The sequence below is a fragment of the Thamnophis elegans genome, chromosome 4 (assembly GCF_009769535.1).
Source record: "Thamnophis elegans isolate rThaEle1 chromosome 4, rThaEle1.pri, whole genome shotgun sequence".
Taxonomy (NCBI): Eukaryota; Metazoa; Chordata; class Lepidosauria; order Squamata; family Colubridae; genus Thamnophis; species Thamnophis elegans.
The window spans coordinates 111,565,233-111,585,845 of NC_045544.1; the positions used below are offsets into that span (position 1 = coordinate 111,565,233).

The 20,613-nt window shown below is 35.9% G+C and overlaps 1 protein-coding gene across 4 annotated transcripts in view; it reads right to left on the reverse strand.

Annotated features, from left to right (window-relative positions):
- MSRA (methionine sulfoxide reductase A) overlaps positions 1-20,155 on the reverse strand; it is a 168,931-nt gene extending 148,776 nt beyond the window's left edge. The window contains exon 1 of one of the 4 annotated variants that reach the window (XM_032215912.1): positions 19,889-20,155. Coding sequence is in view for 2 of the 4 variants with exons in the window: in XM_032215910.1 (XP_032071801.1) it covers positions 19,687-20,068 (382 nt within the window). In the remaining 2 variants the exon portion in view is untranslated. Of the gene's footprint in view, positions 1-19,390; positions 19,414-19,466; positions 19,527-19,686 lie in introns of those variants that run through there. The other 3 variants (XM_032215910.1, XM_032215911.1, XM_032215913.1) reach the window with 3 other exon arrangements.
- Positions 20,156-20,613: the final 458 nt, after the last annotated feature.

Below are 20,613 nucleotides of genomic sequence, written 5' to 3' on the forward strand. Positions count from 1 at the left end.
TTTTAGGTTTAGGGTTAGGGTTAGGGTTTACAGCGTCCTTCTGTCTCCGCGCTGTTGTCGCCCTGTTGATGACGTCAGCGACGTGGTTTTAGTCGGGCGCGGTTTAGTCGAGCGTGGTTTTGTGGGTGAACCCTTTATAATAAAGGGCATATAGTCATTGCACTTATGTTACCTACTAGCATGATAAATGGCCATTTTTGAAATTATCTTTTTGAAATTTTATAATTTAATATTTTATCTAAATTTTAATATTTTAATGCTAATTTCATACATTGTTTATCTACACCACCCATAGCCTCTCTCTGAGGGGGATGGGCAGTTTAGAAATATGAAATATAAATAAATAAATTTTCCATTTTAGAAAGCATTTACTTTTAAAAATATATAATGTTTAAATTTATCTAATAAACCTTTTCAATCTTTAAGAAAGAATAAGAAACTGCAGAGTGCTACCAGGAGCTGGGGAGGACAAAAACACGCTGCAGAAAAATGGGCCTGGTTTTTGCAAAAACTGGGACCTTTTTGTCCTCCCCAGCGCTCAGGAGCACTCTGCAGGCATCCCAAACCAACGGTGTGTCCCGTTTTGGCAAAAAACAGGTCCATTTGTGGTCTCCCAGACCCTCCCCAGGAGAGCCATTTTTGCCCTCCCCAGCCCCCAAGAGCACTCTGCAGGCCTCCCAAACCTTCTGCACATGATGATTTTGCAAAAAACGGGACACACAGAAGGTTTGGGAGGCCTGCAGAGTGCTCCTGGGAGCTGGGGAGGGCAAAAACTTTTTTTTCTTGTTTACCTCTTCAAAATCTTAGTGCGTCTTATAGTCCAAAAACTACGGTATATAGTTTTACATCTTCACTAAAACCATATAATTTCTTCCAGCTCATTAAAAACCACATAGAGCTGTGATGTCATTAAATAAAACCATTATAAAATGTAATTTTAATTTAATTTCCCTCGTGGAATGTATATAATAGGAGGAAGGTTTTAAAAGGTGTGAAAAAGCATCCTGAGAAAAAAAAAAGCCTCCTGATAAAATTTAATTAACTCTCATATTTCAACTAGATCGCAAGATCAGATTATTTTTTCATCATGCTTTCCTCCCTCCTTTGTTATGCAGTCAAAGAAACCTGGGATACATTCCTGCCAAAAGGTGGTAAATGCAGCTTTAAAAAAAGAAGGCAGTTCTCAGACTTCACAAAACAATTCTATTCATGCACTCAGATACAGCTCTATGTTCACTGTTCTAATTTATGCATAATTGTTCATAGAATTTTGGTCTAAAGCATTAATTAAAATTACTTTCTGCTAAAATATCAGCATTTGGATGCCTATTTGCTCTGTAATGGAAGCAACAAGATCAAAGAATTGCCAAAGTTTTCTGTTTGTGTTAGACTTAAGACTTAACTTTGTGATCATGCAAAAGTTTACTGTACATACTCTGTTACAAATTAATTGACTGAAATTATTGCAAGTCCATTTCAAACCGCATCAGTGAGGACTACAGGTGATCCTCACTTAACCATCTTAATTAGGAGTAGCATTTTAATTGCTAAGCGAGCCTTGTATGACTGTACCATTTATCCACTGAAGTGCCAGTAGACCTGGTTATGATTGTTACGCCAGCATTGCATATCATTGGGAGAGGACCTCACACTTTACGTTCATCTCAATTTCCCTCACCTGGCAGAGATTGCAGGATATGTGCTAATAGGAGGAATTGAAGAGCACTCTGGGGCCACAAATGTAGGCATACTACCAAACTCCCAAAATTTGATCATGTGACCATGGGGTTGCTGCAACTTTGAAAACCAGTCATAAATACCATTCATTCAGTGCCTTCGTAACTTCAAATGACTGCTGAACAAACCTCCTTAAGTAAGGTATTCATGAAATGAAAATTCAAAAGGGCTCACAAGTACCATTGTACTTAGACATTTTCACCTGTTGGATGCCTCTTGTATTCCCACAACAACGTTGTCAATTCTCTTACACTAAGTGACAGTCATGGACCAAAGTTTAGACGGTGCAACCTTTCAGAAAATTTACAATTCTAATCTGAAGCCATAATTATGAAACCAAATGCAGACTCTACCATCCATTAATCTCTCCACTATTAATGGACATAAGATTACAAATATCAGAGGTCATATTTTGTCCCTATGTTGTCCTCCAAAACTCTCAGTTGCTTTACATACTTCCATAATAAATCCTGACAGAACTTTCATTAGTTCTCTGCACCTTAATATAGGAAATTAAAGGTCATAGTGCATGCTCCTTAATTAGTCCAATTACTTTGTATTTTTCCTTCCAAATATTCATCCTCTCCTCATGGAAATTTTTTTAAAAAAACATTTCCATGTTTTTTCAATCCCTCCTAATTCCACGTTCAATGGGAGGTTCAGCAGAGCACTTTCAGATAATTTCCCCTGTAGCAACTACAAAATGGTACTTTATATCTTCAAAACACTGTGAACCTGCTTTTGAATTTCATGATCATGATCATTAATAGAGCTAAATATGTCCCTGAAATGCCTTTGGTAAAAGACTCTAGATTGCATTAATTAATCATTTAATTTTCTTTTGATTTCTTTTCCCCCATGGGCAATTCCTACACTTCAAAGGCATCTACATTATACAAGTGATGACTACAGTTCATAGGGACACCACAAAATGTGATACAGGAACATAGAAAGGCAGATAGAATCTATTAGGATTGTGTAATTATAACAATTCTGCTATTTTGAGTTATGATTTTAAAAAGAACTCTAATTTATAGCCAATCTTACTACAACAGATCATATAAATTTCAAACAGTCAATTAAAGACATCTAAAGTAATTAATCTTTAGAACTTAGTGCATTAGTTAATTAATCAATTAGGAGTTTCTAAAGTACTCAGAATACCAAGTGTAAGAGTAATTGAATATATAGAACTAATTTTTAATTTGTTTGTTTTTAAAGGAAAAAAAGAAGCATTAAATAACTCGGATGCATCAACTCTACTACCAAACTAACAAAGAATGTTTTAGATCTTTATCTATATGGTTTCACTCCATAGAAGAATAGCTGCAGGCCATAAAGATTCTGTTTGGTCTAGTACCGTGATGGCAAACCTATGGCATGCGCAGACCCATTTCTGAGGGCATGCAAAGTGTTGTCCTGTCAGCTCCAGCGTGCATGCATGTGTTGGCCAGCTGATTTTCGGCCTTGATTTCTGGTCGTTTTTCGCCTTCTGGATGCTTTCCTGAAACCTCTGGAGGGCATGCAAACCGGAAGTTTGGGAACAGACTTTCGGTCTGCGCATTGGCTGTTTTTTGTCCTCCGGAGGTTTTAGGGGAGCCTCTTGAAGCCTCCAGAGGTGGAAAAATAGCCCAAAGGGCAACCCAGAAGTCCATTCCCAAACTTCCAGTGTGCATGTTGAGCCATTTTTTTGCCCTCCCCAGGCTCCTAGAAAGTCTCTGGAGTTGGGGAGGGAGAAAAACAGACCTACGGGGCCCACCGGAAGTCAAAAAATGGACCACTTCCAGTCTCCAGAGAGCTTCCAGGAGGTGGGGAGGCTGTTTTTCCCATCCCCAGGTTCCAAGATAGCAGTGCACACATGTGCAGGGCAGCGGGGGGGGGTGGTGTCACACGTGCATGTGCAGGAGGCACAGCACAGGGGGCATTAAATTATGGGGATGGGCACGCAAGCACATGTGATAGCACACACACATGTGCTTTTGCCGCCCATGGCGAAAAAGGTTTGCCATCACTGGTCTAATAGTTAAGGCACCAGGCTAGAAAGCAGGAGAAAATGAGTTCAAGTCCAAACCTTAGCCATAAAAGCCAGCTGGGTGACTTTAGGCCAATCATTCTCTCTCAGCCCAATTTCACCTCATAGGGTTGTTGTTGTGGGGAAATAGGAGGAAGGTGTTTTGGATACGTTTGCCCTCTTGTGTTATTTGTAAAACTTAAAGGTGGGATACATATAAAATACATAAAAATAAACCACATTTTTTATATCATTAAATCCTCCCATTTATAGACGTGGGAGGTTTCGAACTCTTTTCTGATCTGTATAGATGGCCACTGCAGAGAGGTCTTGCAGCAATTGGCTATCTTGTTTGGATTTGGAAGCTAATCAAGTCTTTTTAATAGTTGGATAGCAGATGACCAGGGAATACCAGGCTGTAGGCTAGATTTATGATCTGTTCTACAGTCAGTCATTGGCTATGTTTTGCTGTTATAAGTGAGATCTTCCTCCTCCTTGTACCAATAATACAGTCAAATTGATTTCTATATATCAAGATGCCCAAGTCTATAAAGATTATTTCAGTTGCTTCAAGATTGTGTTAGCAATGAAGTAATGACTGGATTGGCCGAAAATTATTCTTGTTTCATTTGTTTCCCAGATCACATTGCTCAAGCATACAGTGTTCTCTGTTTCCAACTTAAGACATCCCAATCGCTACACAAGCAGCATTATTTGCTTGGCTCTTCAGCCAATTTCAAATTGGGCTTGATACTGAGCTTCATCAATAGTTAGAACAGATATTTGGATAAATGTATGAAAGAATTGTCTGCATAGTCAAAATAGGATTATTTAGTCACTAATTGCATTGTACCCAAATATTGTCTTTGCTATAACCTTCCTGGCCATGAAAGCAATACTGTTCCTTCTTCATTTTTCATATCCTGAATAGTGTAATAATCCTCAATTTGCAACCATTTATTTAACAATGATATGGAATTATGACAGGGTTGAAAAGTGTGCTCCATTAAATACTTCTAGCCATTGTAAAATATTACACCACCTCTCCCCCAGTCATGTGATTGCAATCTCAGACAAAATGGGCAACCTCTTCGCACTTATGACCAATTGCCAATTGTCCTGTGACCATGTAATCACCACTTGCAATCTGCTCTGCCAGCTTCCCAAGAAAGGCAATGGCAGGGAAGGTTGCAAGTTTCCTCTCATCTCTGAGGGCTGGCTGAAAGAGCTGCCCGCAAAGGGGAGCTTAACTGCTTCAGTGAGGAGCAGAATCAGAGCTGGAATACTTCTGTTCCTACACTTTGCCAAATGAGTTGCCTTTTGTGAATAACAGCTGAACTCCTCTGGTGGGGCATAGGAATGGAACTGAAATCTCCAGGGTTTCAGCTGCATTTCTGTACCCCACTGAAGAGTTCTGTTCCAGAGAGCTGAAAACCTTCAGCAGGCAACTCTTTCAGGGAGCTGAAATCCAAGAAAGGAGAAAGGCAACATGGTAAGGAAATGAGCACAGGGTGCCTCAGGCAAGTGAGGGAAGTCCTCTGGTCAGGGGTTGAAAATCCTGCTTGGATTTCAGCAAGGAAGACTTTCAGTTCCTGAGCAGAAACACAGCATAGTAAGGAGTGCAAAGTGCTGGGATTGCAATAATTGAGGGAAGCAGTCACAAGAGCATCTTGCCTAATGACTGTTTTGCTCAGTCGCTAACATTCTGATCCCATTTGCGGTTGAAAGTCAAGAACTACCTGTTCGGACTAAAAATGTTCAATTCCATTCCACTTTGGTGATGTCACTGAATAGTCTATTTGTTTTGTCTTTATTGTGTTGAATTTTCATGTGTTTCATGTTCCCTCTGTAATTCTGTCTTTGAAGGTTTTCTGCATGGTAACAGTGAAAACCAGGTTTAAGGCTTTAATCAAGCCAACATTCTCAGCTGAGGAGTCTCTCATCATTTACGAGTTTTTTTGGTCTATGTACATGGTTTTCTGGCTAAATACAGGAAAGATTTACCATTGTGTGTGTCATATTGTCACTAAGTGATCATCTGGCTCTCACATTGCTCCTGCCTGATAGTCTGCTTGTTTCATTTGGGCAACTGAGATGACCTTTGTGTCTTGGGTGACTCTAGTAGGCATATATTTTTGCCACGCATTCCCAATGTTCTTCATTTATGGGATGACTATTAATAAATAGACAAAGCTTTTAAATGACTTTTCCAATAAGAGGCAGACTAAACCGAGTTATATTTATAGTGTAAAACTCTTAGTATTTATATAAAATAAATCCCATCTTGAGGCATGAAAAAATCCAAAAATACTCTAATCCGATAACATTTTTCAGGGAGATTGCATTCAATTTTGTGGGTCATGTTATATAAGCAACATAAAATGTTTAAAATGATTTTTAATAAAATTGTCATTTTTTTATTTTACCAACTCGTTAATACAATAAAATATATTTTAAGATAATATGCAAATTCCTGGACTTACGCTCATGTAAGAATATTATATAACTTCACTGGTAATTCAAGACAAGGGAGAAAATATATAGCAATTACAATTAGCAGCCATTCATAATCCCAATGAAAAAGTGAATTCCTCATAAAATGTTCAGGTATGTCTATCAGCCAAATTAGTTGTTAGATAGTAGAAATATTAAGGTTATGTTTCAATGGACAGATGGGATGATAAAACCTAGCCTGTAACTTTTTCTTGAACAGTTTTCTGAAAAGAAAACAAATAAATTTATGATAAGTAAAAGGAATAAATTATTATTTTACAAGGACCAGTGGGGTTTTATTGTTTCTATAAAAGATAAGCACTTTATCCAAATTTTCTTATCAAAATTGTGATTATGTGCCATTAAGTCATCATTAATTCTTAATGACCACATAGATTTTCTCTATGATATATCCCTAAAATGGTTCTTCAAGTCTTCCAACAGTGCACTCATCACTACTCCAACTTGCTGATCATTGTCTTCTTTCCTTCCATCTTTTCCAATATTACAGCCTTCTCCAGAGACCCAGGTCTTCATAATGTATCTAATGTAGTATAATTTGAGTCTGGCCATTTGTGCCTTGAATGAGAACTCTGAGTTGATTATTCACTCGTTTGTATACCAGCACTATGTATTTTTTAAAAAAATAAAAAATAAAAATAAAATGAAAAAAAATCAAGTTCATGGCTGTGAATTCCATTGTTTTAACTATGCTTTATGGAACAAGTGTTACTTCATCTTTTCTGAAGTCTCCAACATTCAGCTCTTTTTAATCAGTCAAAATTCTGATATTTTAACATTACCTGCATCATTTTATGTGTTTCTATTATATACTCTTACATGTTTGTTTTCTAAAGTACTTCAAACGCTATAAACATTGATGGGGTTGGGTTTCCTTCCTTGAACTTGATCTCCAAGTTAATTAAACTCTGATTACACCATATTACATGAGTATTATAAGAGCCGAGTATTACAAGAGCCGAGTATTACAAGAGCCGAGGTGGCGCAGTGGTTAAATGCAGCACTGCAGGCTACTGCTAGATCAGCAGTTCAGCGGTTCAAATCTCACCGGCTCAGGGTTGACTCAGCCTTCCATCCTTCCGAGGTGGGTAAAATGAGGACCCGGATTGTTGGGGGCAATATGCTGATTCTCTGTAAACCGCTTAGAGAGGGCTGAAAGCCCTATGAAGCGGTATATAAGTCTACTGCTATTGCTATTGCTATATTACATAAATCTTAATCACTATATTTCCAAGCATTATGGAGAATAAATATTAGGAAAAATATTTTCTTTGTAAAGTATATGGGAGTTTAAAAATAATTTTCAGTCAATACCCTGTTTCTATTTTTGCCTTGTATAATGTATAACTTAATCTAATTGAGGTTTTCCTAATGAAGAAAGCAACACTTCTTAATCATAAAAATGTTTTACAGGTAAATTATTAAAAAAATGAATAGAATAGGAGTAGGAATATATTTAGATATATGTTTGCTTGCATTCTCAAGTATTTAAGCTTGCAAATAAACCTCGAATAATAGACTCACTGTTGTTAATGTTCATGACAAATGAATCAAACAGCTTTGCACCTGGAACCAATTTTGACTGAAATTTTAGTTGCTGATCTTAATCCAACACTACTGGACCACATTGGCTCTGTAGCATTATCATACAGAGTTCAAGTTTATTTATAAGATATCCTCAAAAATATTGAAGAATATTGATTCTGATATTGGAGATCAGCATACTCTCTGTAAAATCCATTATAACATTTAATTTAGAATATATCAAAACTGAAGGTTAAGATTAAGGAAGTTAACACTTCTATAGCAATTTGCAGCATAATTCTTTTCACTCTTGTTCCAAGCCACTTCCACAAAATACCTACTTTCCATTCATTTTGTGGGAAGATTGGTCTACTTTCTCATATCTTCTTTTCTTTCCAGTTATTCTTTCATGTATATTTTTTTGTACTTTTTTCTTTCCATCACAATCTTTTTCACAAGATGTGTACCTGACATCACTAAACAACGGTCTGTCGCACATCATATCCTTTTATCCACATCTTTTCAATCTTTCATAATAAATAATAAACTTAGTCTTTCATAATAAATGACAACTCCATCATGCTTTAGATTCATTGCTCTGTTATGCATATAAATGAATATTCTTATGCTTAAAATACATTTTCAAAACAAACATGCCCTTTTCTAAGCAGAATATTCAGCAATCAATCAATTGTACTTATTCTTGGATCTCCAATTTTTCTGTATTCTCTTGGACTAATTTACATTGCTTGCATGCTGTCCATTCCCTCTGTTTGTAGGAAGCCAATATCCATCTATTTATGTTACTTCATGAAATATTTTTTAACTCCAGATCACCTGTATTCGAAATGTTGCACTATTCTAGCCCAAAAACTCATCCTTTGTTCTCTTATTAACACTATAGGAGTATAATAACTATATTAACGCTCTAGGACTATCTTTTTTTTTTTCCATTTCATTGGAAAAACGTTGCCCAGAGTAGCCCCACAATTCTGCTGTTTGCTAAACTGTTGTTATAGAGAATGGATGGCATGAAATATTACTTCCCTAAAAAATAGGGTTTGTTTGGTGAGAGTTTTTTATAAGATTTTACCTTGATTCATTATAGCTTTCATGATAATTTCTACATATTTTTCCATATTATTCTTTAGTATAGTACATTCTAACACAATGTTGTTATTAAATATTATATATTATATTATTGGGTTTTATCAATAGCTATTAACTTTAATTTTTATAATCAAATAGTTAAAATGATGGAAAGTTATCATGTATATAAATTAAGTCTAGAAATAATTATCCTCCTGAATTAAATAAAACAAAAGCATCCAAGACTATTGTACTGTTCAGAATATGTTCTATGACAGAGGCCCAGTTTGTTAAGGCAACAGGCTAGGAACCCGGAGACTGTGAGTCCTAGTCCTACCTTAGGGACAAAGCTAACTGGGTGATGTTGTCCAGTCCCTCTACCTTGGCTCTAGGAAGCAAGCAATAGCAAACCATTCCAAAATGTGCCAACAAAATTGCAGAAACTAGTCCAGGCAGTCACCAGGACTCAACACTGACTCAAAGACACCAAACACAAAAAGTCAAAGGATATAGACAAAATTTAGTTGTAATGAATTCCTTTTCACAAATGATCTATGATGATTATGTCTGGCAAAGCACTAACATAGAGGGGAAGTAGACTAAAAATTACATTTAAATTTGATTAAAAATAAAATACTTCTTTAAACAATAGAATATTGTTAAGGTATTATAAACATCTTTTTCCATATTAAAAATTAAAACTCAAATACAGGTTTTGCATGGGGTCTGAGGATTACATCAAAGGCAATTGAGGTCACTTAGTAGGCTCAGGCTGCAAATAGTACATTCCTAATTTTGTAAATTTTGTAATTTATCCTAAAGGTTATGTATTCCAAAAATTAAGGGAAAAATAACTAATAATTTTATCCATACAGAATATTAACAGAGTTATCAATGATACTTTCTATTAGAATAAATTATTCCTCTTATGTCCTGGAAATAGTTTCTAAATATACATGTTTATTGAGAGTTAAGTCCTATTCAGTACTGCTTACTTCCTGACAAACATATATAGAGTTTAAATATTCAAAAACTTTTATGTATTATTTAGTCCAAAATCATATTATGTCAGAAATGTGTTTGAATCAAAAATGCTGAAAGTATTATTGATTTTAATGAGATTTGCTCAGGACTTATTCTGGTCATATTTCACTGAAAACTATCTTTAAAAAGAATTTCACATTAAATAATGTAGTTCTACCTATTCTCATATTAAGAATCTATCTTTTTATGTAGCAAAGCTATCAACTAGAGTTGAACTATTGAGAATTCATCCCAAATCTTCCAGGATTCCAGAATATTGATATATAAACTACATTTGTGCTATTGTGTAATTTCCATTTGGAAAATCAGAATTAGTCTTTAGTTCTGTAACTATTCACAGTACAAGGTAAAGGTTTTGGAAGAATAATAAATACATTAACACTTTTTAAATTAATTATATAAAGTATATTTAAAATACATTCCTTAGGTGTAAAGTATTAAATAAAAGTAGATTAACATTTTTAAATTCATCCTTTGTTTGGGATTCGTAAACAAATAAAATATCACATACACCCAAAAAACCCAATTGAGTCAAGTAAGGATAATCTAATACAGACCTTGAAAGTAGTACTTCCCAAATTTTAATCTCAGATAGATAGTTTATAAGCATAGCAGGAACTTGGTAATTGTTAGAAAGTGGGTATCCTGAATATAAGGATATGTCAAAACAGAGATCTGAACTGTCAATCCGTTTCATTTCAAAGGAAATATTAAGCATATGTTTAAATATTCAAATCAATAGAACTTTAAAGGTTAGATATGGACTGGATTGAGTTAAATGTATATATTGAAAGATTAACCAAAATCTTAACTCCATTAATTATAATGGATCTTCAGTTATAACATATACAATAATACTCCATTTACAAAATGTTAATTTTGCAAAATAAAGTAGAACATGAAATATTTCCTTTTCAAAAAACATATATGGAATTTATCTATTCAATGAACCATTTAAGAATAATGCTGTAATAATTTCTGGAAATAAAGAGCTAAGCAAGTTTTTTTAAGCTAAGCATTTTTTAATCCAAATAAAACAAATCACTTTTCATACCATACAAATTTAGAAAACTGTCTATCATAATGCTTTGCTTTTAAATTACATTCACTGTTTATAGATTTACTTCTGCCTAAATATCTTGAGAATTACAGCTGTGATATTAACAATAATATACAAATAGGAATAAGCATATTTATAAATATGTTCATCTCACCTACTCACAAATTTGTATGAAAACTGTTTTAAGAAACTTAATTTTAATACATGAGGACACATCTATCATGTTTTAAAAATTAATCAAGATTAAAATAATTCAAGGCTTGATTGACAAGATATTTCATACATGTACTACAGAAAAATTATAAATTATTCGTCTCTTATATCCTGAAAACAGTCTATAAATATACATGTTTACTGAAAATTAAAATCTATTTAATTCACTGAAACTTACTTCCTGACAAATAGTTACAAACTCCACCTTTTATATTCAAATCCATAGTTAAAATTACAATGAATCTGATTTTTATCTATTGTTCCTTAAACCAATAATTATTGTGGCACTTTTTCTTCTAGATATAGCAATTACAGATACAGTAAGTAAAAACATTCTTCATCAAGTGATTAATTCTGCCACCATCCAAACACAAGAGAAGTAACTTTTTCTCCACTACAAATTTTATCCAGAAATAATATAAAAAGAACACTGATCTCACACCTGTGTTATAAAAGGTAAATCCCCAAACTTCTGGTGAGCAATAGTAGAAATCCCATCTTCAACACTGCTTGTTCCTTTTCAAGCACACAGTGGTTACTTCCAATTGCATGATCTGGTCTTTCCCACTGACAGTTAATAGTAAAAGGAGAATGTAAACCGGGAGAGGAGAAATATAAAAAAGAAATGCTTTTCTTTTAAAGAAAATATTCTGATGTATTCTTGTTTCACAGAAGATCTCAGGATGCATCTTTGAAGGGGCTCCTTGAAAAGCTTTTCTAATAATAATATTTTATTATTGTAATTGTCATTTTATGATAATTAATAAGGAACTATCATTCCTAGTTTCCACTTTGACTTTTTAATCAATTTAAATATCATAGTTTTTAGCCTTTAAAAGTTAATACCTGCAGTGTTATGAAAACAGAAAAGGAAAATTTATATTCCAAATTTTAAAGCATCCACTCAATTTTAAAAATAAATAAATAACTTTTATCATACGAACTAATACCATTCTTTTCTATATAGAATGTTTTCACTTTTAGAATCTTTTGCCCCACCTCCTGTTTTGAAATCTTATACATACAAAATTCAGATGACATACGTATTATCCTACATATACAAAACAAACACTGTGATGGCTTCTTTTTAAAAAAGGTTGCTTCCCAAGTCACTTATGAGCAAATTTAATAAATCATCTTTTTTTAAAAAATCCCAAGTGACTTTAACATCATTCTGAATACCAGGAACTTCTGTTTTTTTCCTCTATCCCAAGATGGTTTTCTTTTCTGAAACTCAAGCCAATAAAATAGACAAAAGAACCCGATTCACTGAACCTTGCCAAGTCTTGCCTCCCCCCCCCCCCTCTTTTCTTCAGCTTACACTACTCATCGCTCCCAGCATGGCAACCTTCCCAAGCAGTCTTGGCAGAGCTCCAGTTTGTGCTAACCTATCAGAAGTTCTTGTTTCCAATAGAAGTCCTTTGAAAATCAATATATTATGCATATATTGTGCACAATTATCATTGTGCAGTATATCAACCATGATACCTGTAAGACAACCTGGATGAATGTATGGGTGCAGCTACCTGGATATGGTTTCTGACCAACCTTACTGGTGGCCAGAAACCATATCCTGGCAACAACTTCCATTCTACTGCCAAACTGCAGTACAGATTTCATGGATTTTACATTGTAGGATAGTAATTTTTTTTCTTTACTCGGTAAGCCTGGACAATTATAAGCAGCACTCAGCAATAAGAAATTTTCCTAGAAACGTTAGCAGGGAAGCTTTTCACATAGGAGGATCTTCCTATAGCATAAACAATTCATTGCATTAAGATTTTCTTGACACTAGCTGATAAGATGGGATGGGACAACCTTTATTGTCACTTTTTTTTATGAACACACTGGCACATATTAAAACATGAAATTCTGGTGCCCGCTCTCAAAAGAAAATAAACTGAAATGATGAAAATCCACCAAGCTAACAGCACTATTGGGGACAGAATGCTTAATCCAAGTTTCTGTTGCAATAATGACACAGCAGTTTCTCACCTGCCAGTTTGTTAGTAACTCTAGCTTGATGTACTCCATTTTAGGCTCTAAGGAGCACATTATCAAACAAAATAGATGGCAATGACACTCTGTATGGATTAGCCTTTAGCCTAGTTGTTAACCCTCCATGTTTGCCTCGTTTCCTCTTTCAATCATACCACCTCCTCAGAAGAAGCAGCTCAGCTCCAGAGGGAGACTTTCCTGCTGCAAATGCTGCTGCTCCCGCTGCCTCCACCACCTAAAACTCTGAAAGTTTCAGAGATTGCAGTCAATCTCACACCCTCCACACAACCCACCAACACTTTTGCTGCTTGTAACTTCAACCGAAGCAACGCAGACTCTCCAGAATAGCTTTATCAATACTTCCTCTCTTGCTAAATATCACCAAATCCAATACAGACTGACAGTCATAACAATTTTGTAATACAATTAATTCCACTGTCACAATTCCATAGAATTGTGGCACTTTCATCTCCAAAACCCCAACACTCTTGAGAGTCGAAGCAGCTGCAGCCAAACAAGATGCCACCATTTTAGAACAGCACACAAACTAAGACAATTTAGATTTTAATTTAAACTAACAACAATCTTACATTCAAAATATATTCAAGCATTTTTCAAAATGAAGCCAACTTACAAAATCAGTTGTCTGGTTAGGTTTTTATAACCAAATTCAAACCCTTACATTATGTAACATAATTACATAACATACACAAAATATTTAACTGTTTATTCATGTGTTACTATAAATTATGAATGATTATTTATTAAATGCATCATGGCTACCTACTCCAAAAATACAGTCAAACAGTTAAAAACATAAAAGAAGGACTTTTATGCCTAGACTCTTAAAAATCATAAAAATAAAAAGATGACAGGTGTGCCACAGACACGTTAACCCAGGCTTAGGAGCAGATTAAGACTTAAGGGTCTTCCAGAACACCAGGTAACTGGTTATGTATCTCTGTGAGGATATGCTACAGGGCAGGGTATGCTACAGAAACAGCATATTTCACAGTCCTATAATATATCATGAATTAGGGAACCTGTAGCATACCCATTCTGCCCAAAGATAGCAGGCAGGTAGAAATAACTGACAATAGGTACTCCCTCAAATAACCAACCCCTATGCTATTATATAGTAATATGTAATGCCATGTTATAGTAATGTAAGCCGAATAATGTAATGCATGAATATAACCATAGTGTTTTATTCAATACAAGTAGTCATCAACCACAATTGGGACCAGAATCTGGGTTGTTGAGTGGAGTAGTCAATAAGCAAGTTGGTAAGCAGACAAAGAGGAAGAAATGAAATCTGGGTCTTCACAATCCACACTTACTTTCTTCAGCCCAGTGGAGCTCATTTCTCTTTGCCATTTACTCACAAGCTGTTCCCTATTTACAAAGGACCATAGCATCATAGCCTAGAGTCATCTGCTCAGCCCCCTACCATCTACTCTGATTGGGCACAGAGGAAAGCCTGACCATACTGCAGCTAGGGAAGTAGAGAGCTCCTCAGTATTCATAGTATTCTCCCAAGATTATTCCTCCTGCTGTACCCTTTCCAGTCAATAAAGAAGCACTTTAGATGACTCAATACTGATGGAAGTCCAGGATATATCTGACCCAATGTCTATCAACATTGATGGAGATGATGCAGACTGCTTTGTACCTGGTGTGGTGGCACATTTAGGACCAAGAAGGGGATAGGATAGAGCAAACGCACTAGTGGAGCTGGGCTTATAGGTACAAACGTGATCTGTGCTCCTCAGATTTCATATGAGTCAGATTAGATTGATTACAAAATCATAGGGCAGGTAGAGGGACCCAGAACTCCAAAAAAATGTCCATATCTGTCAAGTCATCTTTCATTTTCATAAAATAACAACTGTTGACAAACAACTTTTTTATGAATAATCCATTGCTGCAAATCAGGCACCAATTTCTTCTTTCAGCATTAAGTGATAATTCTTTAAATTATCCTCCATGTCAAGAAATCCACAGTTCTTGAAGTTTTGATAGATTCCAAATACTGAGGATACAAGCAAGAGAGCATACACTTGTTTAACAGATAATAACTGTCTAAGACTCATATTAACTGATAGTTACACTGAGCTCAGTCATAAAGAATCAAATATTTTCAGTGGTGGGATTCAGCCAGTTCGCACCACTACAGGAGAATCGGTTGTTAACTTTTTGAGCAGTTTGGTGAACTGGTTGTTGGAAAAAATCATTAGGGCAAAGAACCAGTTGTTAAATTATTTGAATCCCACCACTGAATATTTTGTATGTGGTAAAATCAAAGAGTCCTATAGTCATTATTATTCAATGTAAACCACAAATTAAACAAATGACTTGAATGCAACTTAATTGTTAAGCAATATCAGTTTTATTCACAACAGACATTACACTAAAATTGATAAGAAGTCTCCCGTAACAGAGATTAAGAAATTATTATTAGATGTAATTCCTGTTATGTGAGAAGTAGAAACACCAGAGAATTAAAAGAAACAAACCCAGAAGCCATTGTGCTCAAGATATAATGTAATCTCTAGTATGCTGTTGTATTAATAACATTACTAAAGCTCTTAGCATGGTTTGGTATGCCACATCAACATTTCATCACTGAGTTATAACACATGAAACACTGTCCTTTTTTAAAATGCAATCTTATTTGGGAAATAGATATAGATGATTGCAATATTTTTTTCTCATTTTGGCATTTAGTGTCCCTTTATTCATAAGTAAGTATTTTCAATAATATTTTTAAGATGCTGCTTTTGCAAGCAGTTTCAAATTATCAATACATTATAAGTTTGCAGGGGAAATATAAATCTGTACCTGGGTTCAGATACACATTGCATAACTCTATTTTAGTTTATTGCGCTCTGCCAGTTGCAGTTACTGGCTTAATTTACTTGAATAATTTATAGTTAAACAAACTGCAAATTAGCCTACTATACGAACCTAGCCAACATTACATAGGATTCCTCACTAAATGCTGACAAAGCTCATACAGAATCTACGCCATATGAACATTGAAGTGGAGATCAATGTTGCTCCCCTACAGTCAGCAACAACTAACGGAATAAAATCCACAGGGACTCCCATGTGAATGTTATTAAAAATTATTCAATGTGCAATGTCGTTGTCTAAGAAAATAGAGAGAAAATGTTTAAAATTATTTGTCATTGAATTCATGAATCCACAAATATTTTGATTCAAAAACAAGCTGTTGTATATTTAATCAGTCCACAAAAAAGGAAAATTCTAGCATAGTGTTGCTAACATCCATAATACAATGCCCAACAGTCAGAAAGTGAAATCCAAATAGTATCTACTTCAGAATCTCCAAGCCAATACATCTAAGTACCCACTTTCCAGGATTTAAAAAAAATATTCTGTAAAAATAGAATAAATTCTGTCTAACATAGTTGAGAGGATTGGTTTTTTCCCTAGATCTCAAAAGAAGGAAAATAAGAGCCATCTCCATCTTTGCTAAAGTTAATGAAAAATCAAAGTGCTATATACCGTATATTCTTTTTTTATAACTTTCTTGCTCTTAAGGAAGTGCTGAAAGAAATGTCTTTCTGGGTTCTGTTCCAAGTGGGGAAAAAGACACTGGACATATGGAGGCTGCTTGGAAAGATGGTTTATTGGTGGACCACATGGCTTGAGTCCTGAACAGAAAAGGTGATCACATGCTTCAATGTTGGTAGAGAAGAAGAGAAGGGGAGAAGGAGGGGCTTGCTAGGCTTTTTATAACCTGTTCAGTCCCACCTCTCTGTTTCCTGTTCCTGTGTAAGAAATGTATTCTGATTGGTTGTAGACTCCCATGGGGCCATGCAGGGGCAACTCTCTAGGCTGTGTTTGGAATCCAGGTTTGGTTGAGTTTTCAGATGCCATGTGGTGAGTTGGGTAAAGGGCCAATATTATCATGCTTTAATCTCATCCCCCTCGAGCTGAAATGGAGAAGTCTTTATTATGTAAAGGGACTAGCTTAATGGCCCATTGACAAACTAGGGATGGGCAGGAAGCTACAGACAGCTATTCTGTCTTTTAAAACATGTTTTTTTTTTCTTTTCACATCCAGAGAAATATTCTGCCATTTCAATATTTCCTAGTATATTTCATTTTTCTGGGAGAGGGCTGGGTGATAACTTCCTACAGAAGAAAGACTGTAAAAAACAAATAAAACCACAAGTGATATTTTCATTCAGCAAATGGTACTCTGATTACAAAGCCATCTCAGAGAAGAACTTCAGCTTCAGAATTTCAGTATAATACAAACATCAATGTAGGAAGACCAATAAGCAACTTTTCAAGGACTCCGGACTTCAAGGATTCTGTTCCGAACTGGAACAGAATCTTCTAAATGAGAAAAGCTTACCAATGAATACTGCAAGACAATAAGAATGTGCTAGATATCCAGATATTACCTCAGAAATTGTAGCTTTTAAGTATGTGCTGACATGTTGCTTTCTTTAAAGCTTTTATATTAAGAAATTCCAAATGCCAGGCATAAGTTCTCTTTTCAGTATTAATCCATAAAAACATATTTTATTTTCAACAAAAGAATGTACTGTAAAGATTGAGTGCATTATGAATGAAATCTTTTAAAGATCTTTTTTAACCATTTATGTTTTTAACCATTATAAATGCTAGAAGGCAGTGAACTGATTCATGGATTGTATTAAGCTATAATGCGGTTTACCGTATCCATAATGCATTATATGAACCCACCACTGTATTTGTAAACCATGATTTAACATGTGTGAATCTAGCCAACTGTGACTTGAACCAACTTCATTAAGTTTCTTGAACAAACTTCATTAAGACAACCAGCTTAGTGTAATGTATGAAGCTAACCAAATTATTGGCAATTTAGTCCTAAACGTACAGATATAAATACATCGCTTAGAAAGCTTTAGAAAAAAAATCCTAAAAGACAGGCCATCTCCATTTGTTAAGTTACTACACATGAATTGTAGTGTTTATTACATGCATTGGATAAGGCCTCACTTTTTTCATGTTCACTTCCACTTCCCACTTAAACTGAAAAGATTACTGGGGATAAAATCAGAGGTGGGTTGCTCCCAGTTCGGTCCAAATCGGACAAAAGGATAGTAGCGACAGGAGGCTCCGCCCACCCACTCGGATGCATTGTGCACAAGCACAGACATGATCACAAGCGAACCAGTAGTTTAAAAAAAGGAAAACCCAGCACTGGATAAAATAAATGTGCCCTAGAGAATATGCCCAAAATGTCTGTTACTAAGCAAGACAGTTATATGAGTTTTGCCCATTTTATGACCTTTCTTGCCACAGTTGTTAAGTGAATCACTGCAGTTAGTAACATAGTTAAGTGAACCTAGCTTTCCCATTGTTTCTGCTTGTCAAAAACGTGATCACAATACCCCGGGGATTCTGTAACCTTCATAAATACATGCCAGCTGCCAAGCATCCAAACTTTGATCATGTGACCATGGAGATGCTGCAACAGTCATGAGTGAGTCAGCACTTTTTTTCAGTGCTGTTCTAACCTTGAATGGTTATTAAACAAATGGTTGTAAATAAAGGACTACCTGTATGCATTTTCTCCCTTGACCTACCAGAAAAATGTGCAATAAAAGAAACCTTTACCTAGCCTAGTTTCATTCTTGAACAGTATTTTAAACATTCGTCAAACATATTGTATTTAATTCCCTATCTATGTGGGCTTTGACAATGCTAACTAAGAAAGCAGGAGCATGTCATTGGTATAGCCAGGTTCTATTGTTACCGTTAATAGGCAGATATAAAATGCAATTAATAACACTATAGTTACAGAAATAAGACGAATAATAAAAATATTTCAAGAACCCTGCAGTATTGGATATACAACTGGAGAACATAAAATGCCCTTCTAATAGACTTTATACTAGTTTATTTTCCTATGTCTTTAAGAGCAAAATCTTGAGCTGAAATTGACTGCTAAAATCTCTACCTGCTGATTTCTGCGGGTGAAGCTTATTACTGTGTTAAAAAGCAGGCCAGGTCCTTTTTTTCCTCATTGTTTTTGTCTAAACACTTGAAATTTCAAGAAAATTAAAAACATTCACCGGGGAGAGCCTTAGCAATAATATTAAACCAAAGCTGGTAACAAATGAATAATTCATTTACTGCAAAGTCAAAAATAGCATATTAATAAAAGCACAAACCAAAGGCAATAGGCAAGCTAGACAAGACTACACGCACGAATAAGCATGCGCAATAGGCTGAACGGCTTTGCTTTACTTTTACGGAGCAGCCGCGCCAGATCCATCCTCACACTTGAAGGCGTATTCAGGCGCATGCGTAAATATTTTGTTTCGCAGGAAACAAAATATACGCCCCCCCAGACTTCAGAAAGCTCGTTGACGTTCCCCTTCAACGTCTTTCTCAACGCGCATGCGCAGGAAATTGCCTCACACCAACAGTTAAAATTAAATAGTGTTTTCCTTCTCCTTCTGCCTACCCGGAATACGGACGAGGCTCTGGTCTCTGCCAGGCAAAGCTGCTTCTTTGCTGGGAATTTTTAGGAAAACCGAAGCGGCTTCTCCCATGGTGGCGAAAGTACGGAAGAGACGGCAGGCAGTAACAGCGAAAAACATTCCACAACCCCTCCTCCGCCTTCTTTTAAGCCCCAAGGGCAAAAAGGAAGAAGAGGCGGTAATGACCTGCCTGACGGCTTGCGTAGGTGCCTGGCTCGGGACTTGGAGCACGCGCGGGAGAGAGAGAGACACGGGACCCGGTCCACGCACCGGCCCTGCACGGTCGTTGCCTCTGATCTTGTTGCTGGTTATGTGTAACTTCCGTTTGACTCCTAGGCAATGTTTACAACGGGATCGCTGGCCCATGGGAAGATATAGGAAAGGTTTGGACCTTAAACTACGAGTTTAGCATAGTGATACAGATTAACAGAGTCGGAAGGGACCTTGTAGGTCATCTAGTCCAACCCCCTGCCCAAGCAGACCCTACACTATTCCTGACAGATGGCAGTCCAGTCCCTTCTTGAAAGCTTCCAGTGATGAAGCTCCCATGACTTCTGAAGGTAACTTCGGTTCCATTGGTTGATTGTTCTCACTGTTAGAAAATTAAGTACCCACAGCTATTTAGTTGAAACCAATTCATAGTTTCAGGGCAGGTTCACCTATATCTTCAGAAGACATCTGTTCTACCCTTCCTGGAGCTAAGGCACTGGTGGTCATGGAAAACAAGCACCTTAGTTAAGTGTGTTGTGAGTACTCGGAAAATAGAGTTAATAGTACTTCCCAAATCTGGATAAGTTACCCAAAATTGGATAAAAGTTCTTTTTTCTTTCGGTAACAAGACCTGAATCTGTTCATTAGCCAGTCACAAGAAGGTTCAAATTGAAGTGTTTTACCTGGCTTGGGGTAAAAAG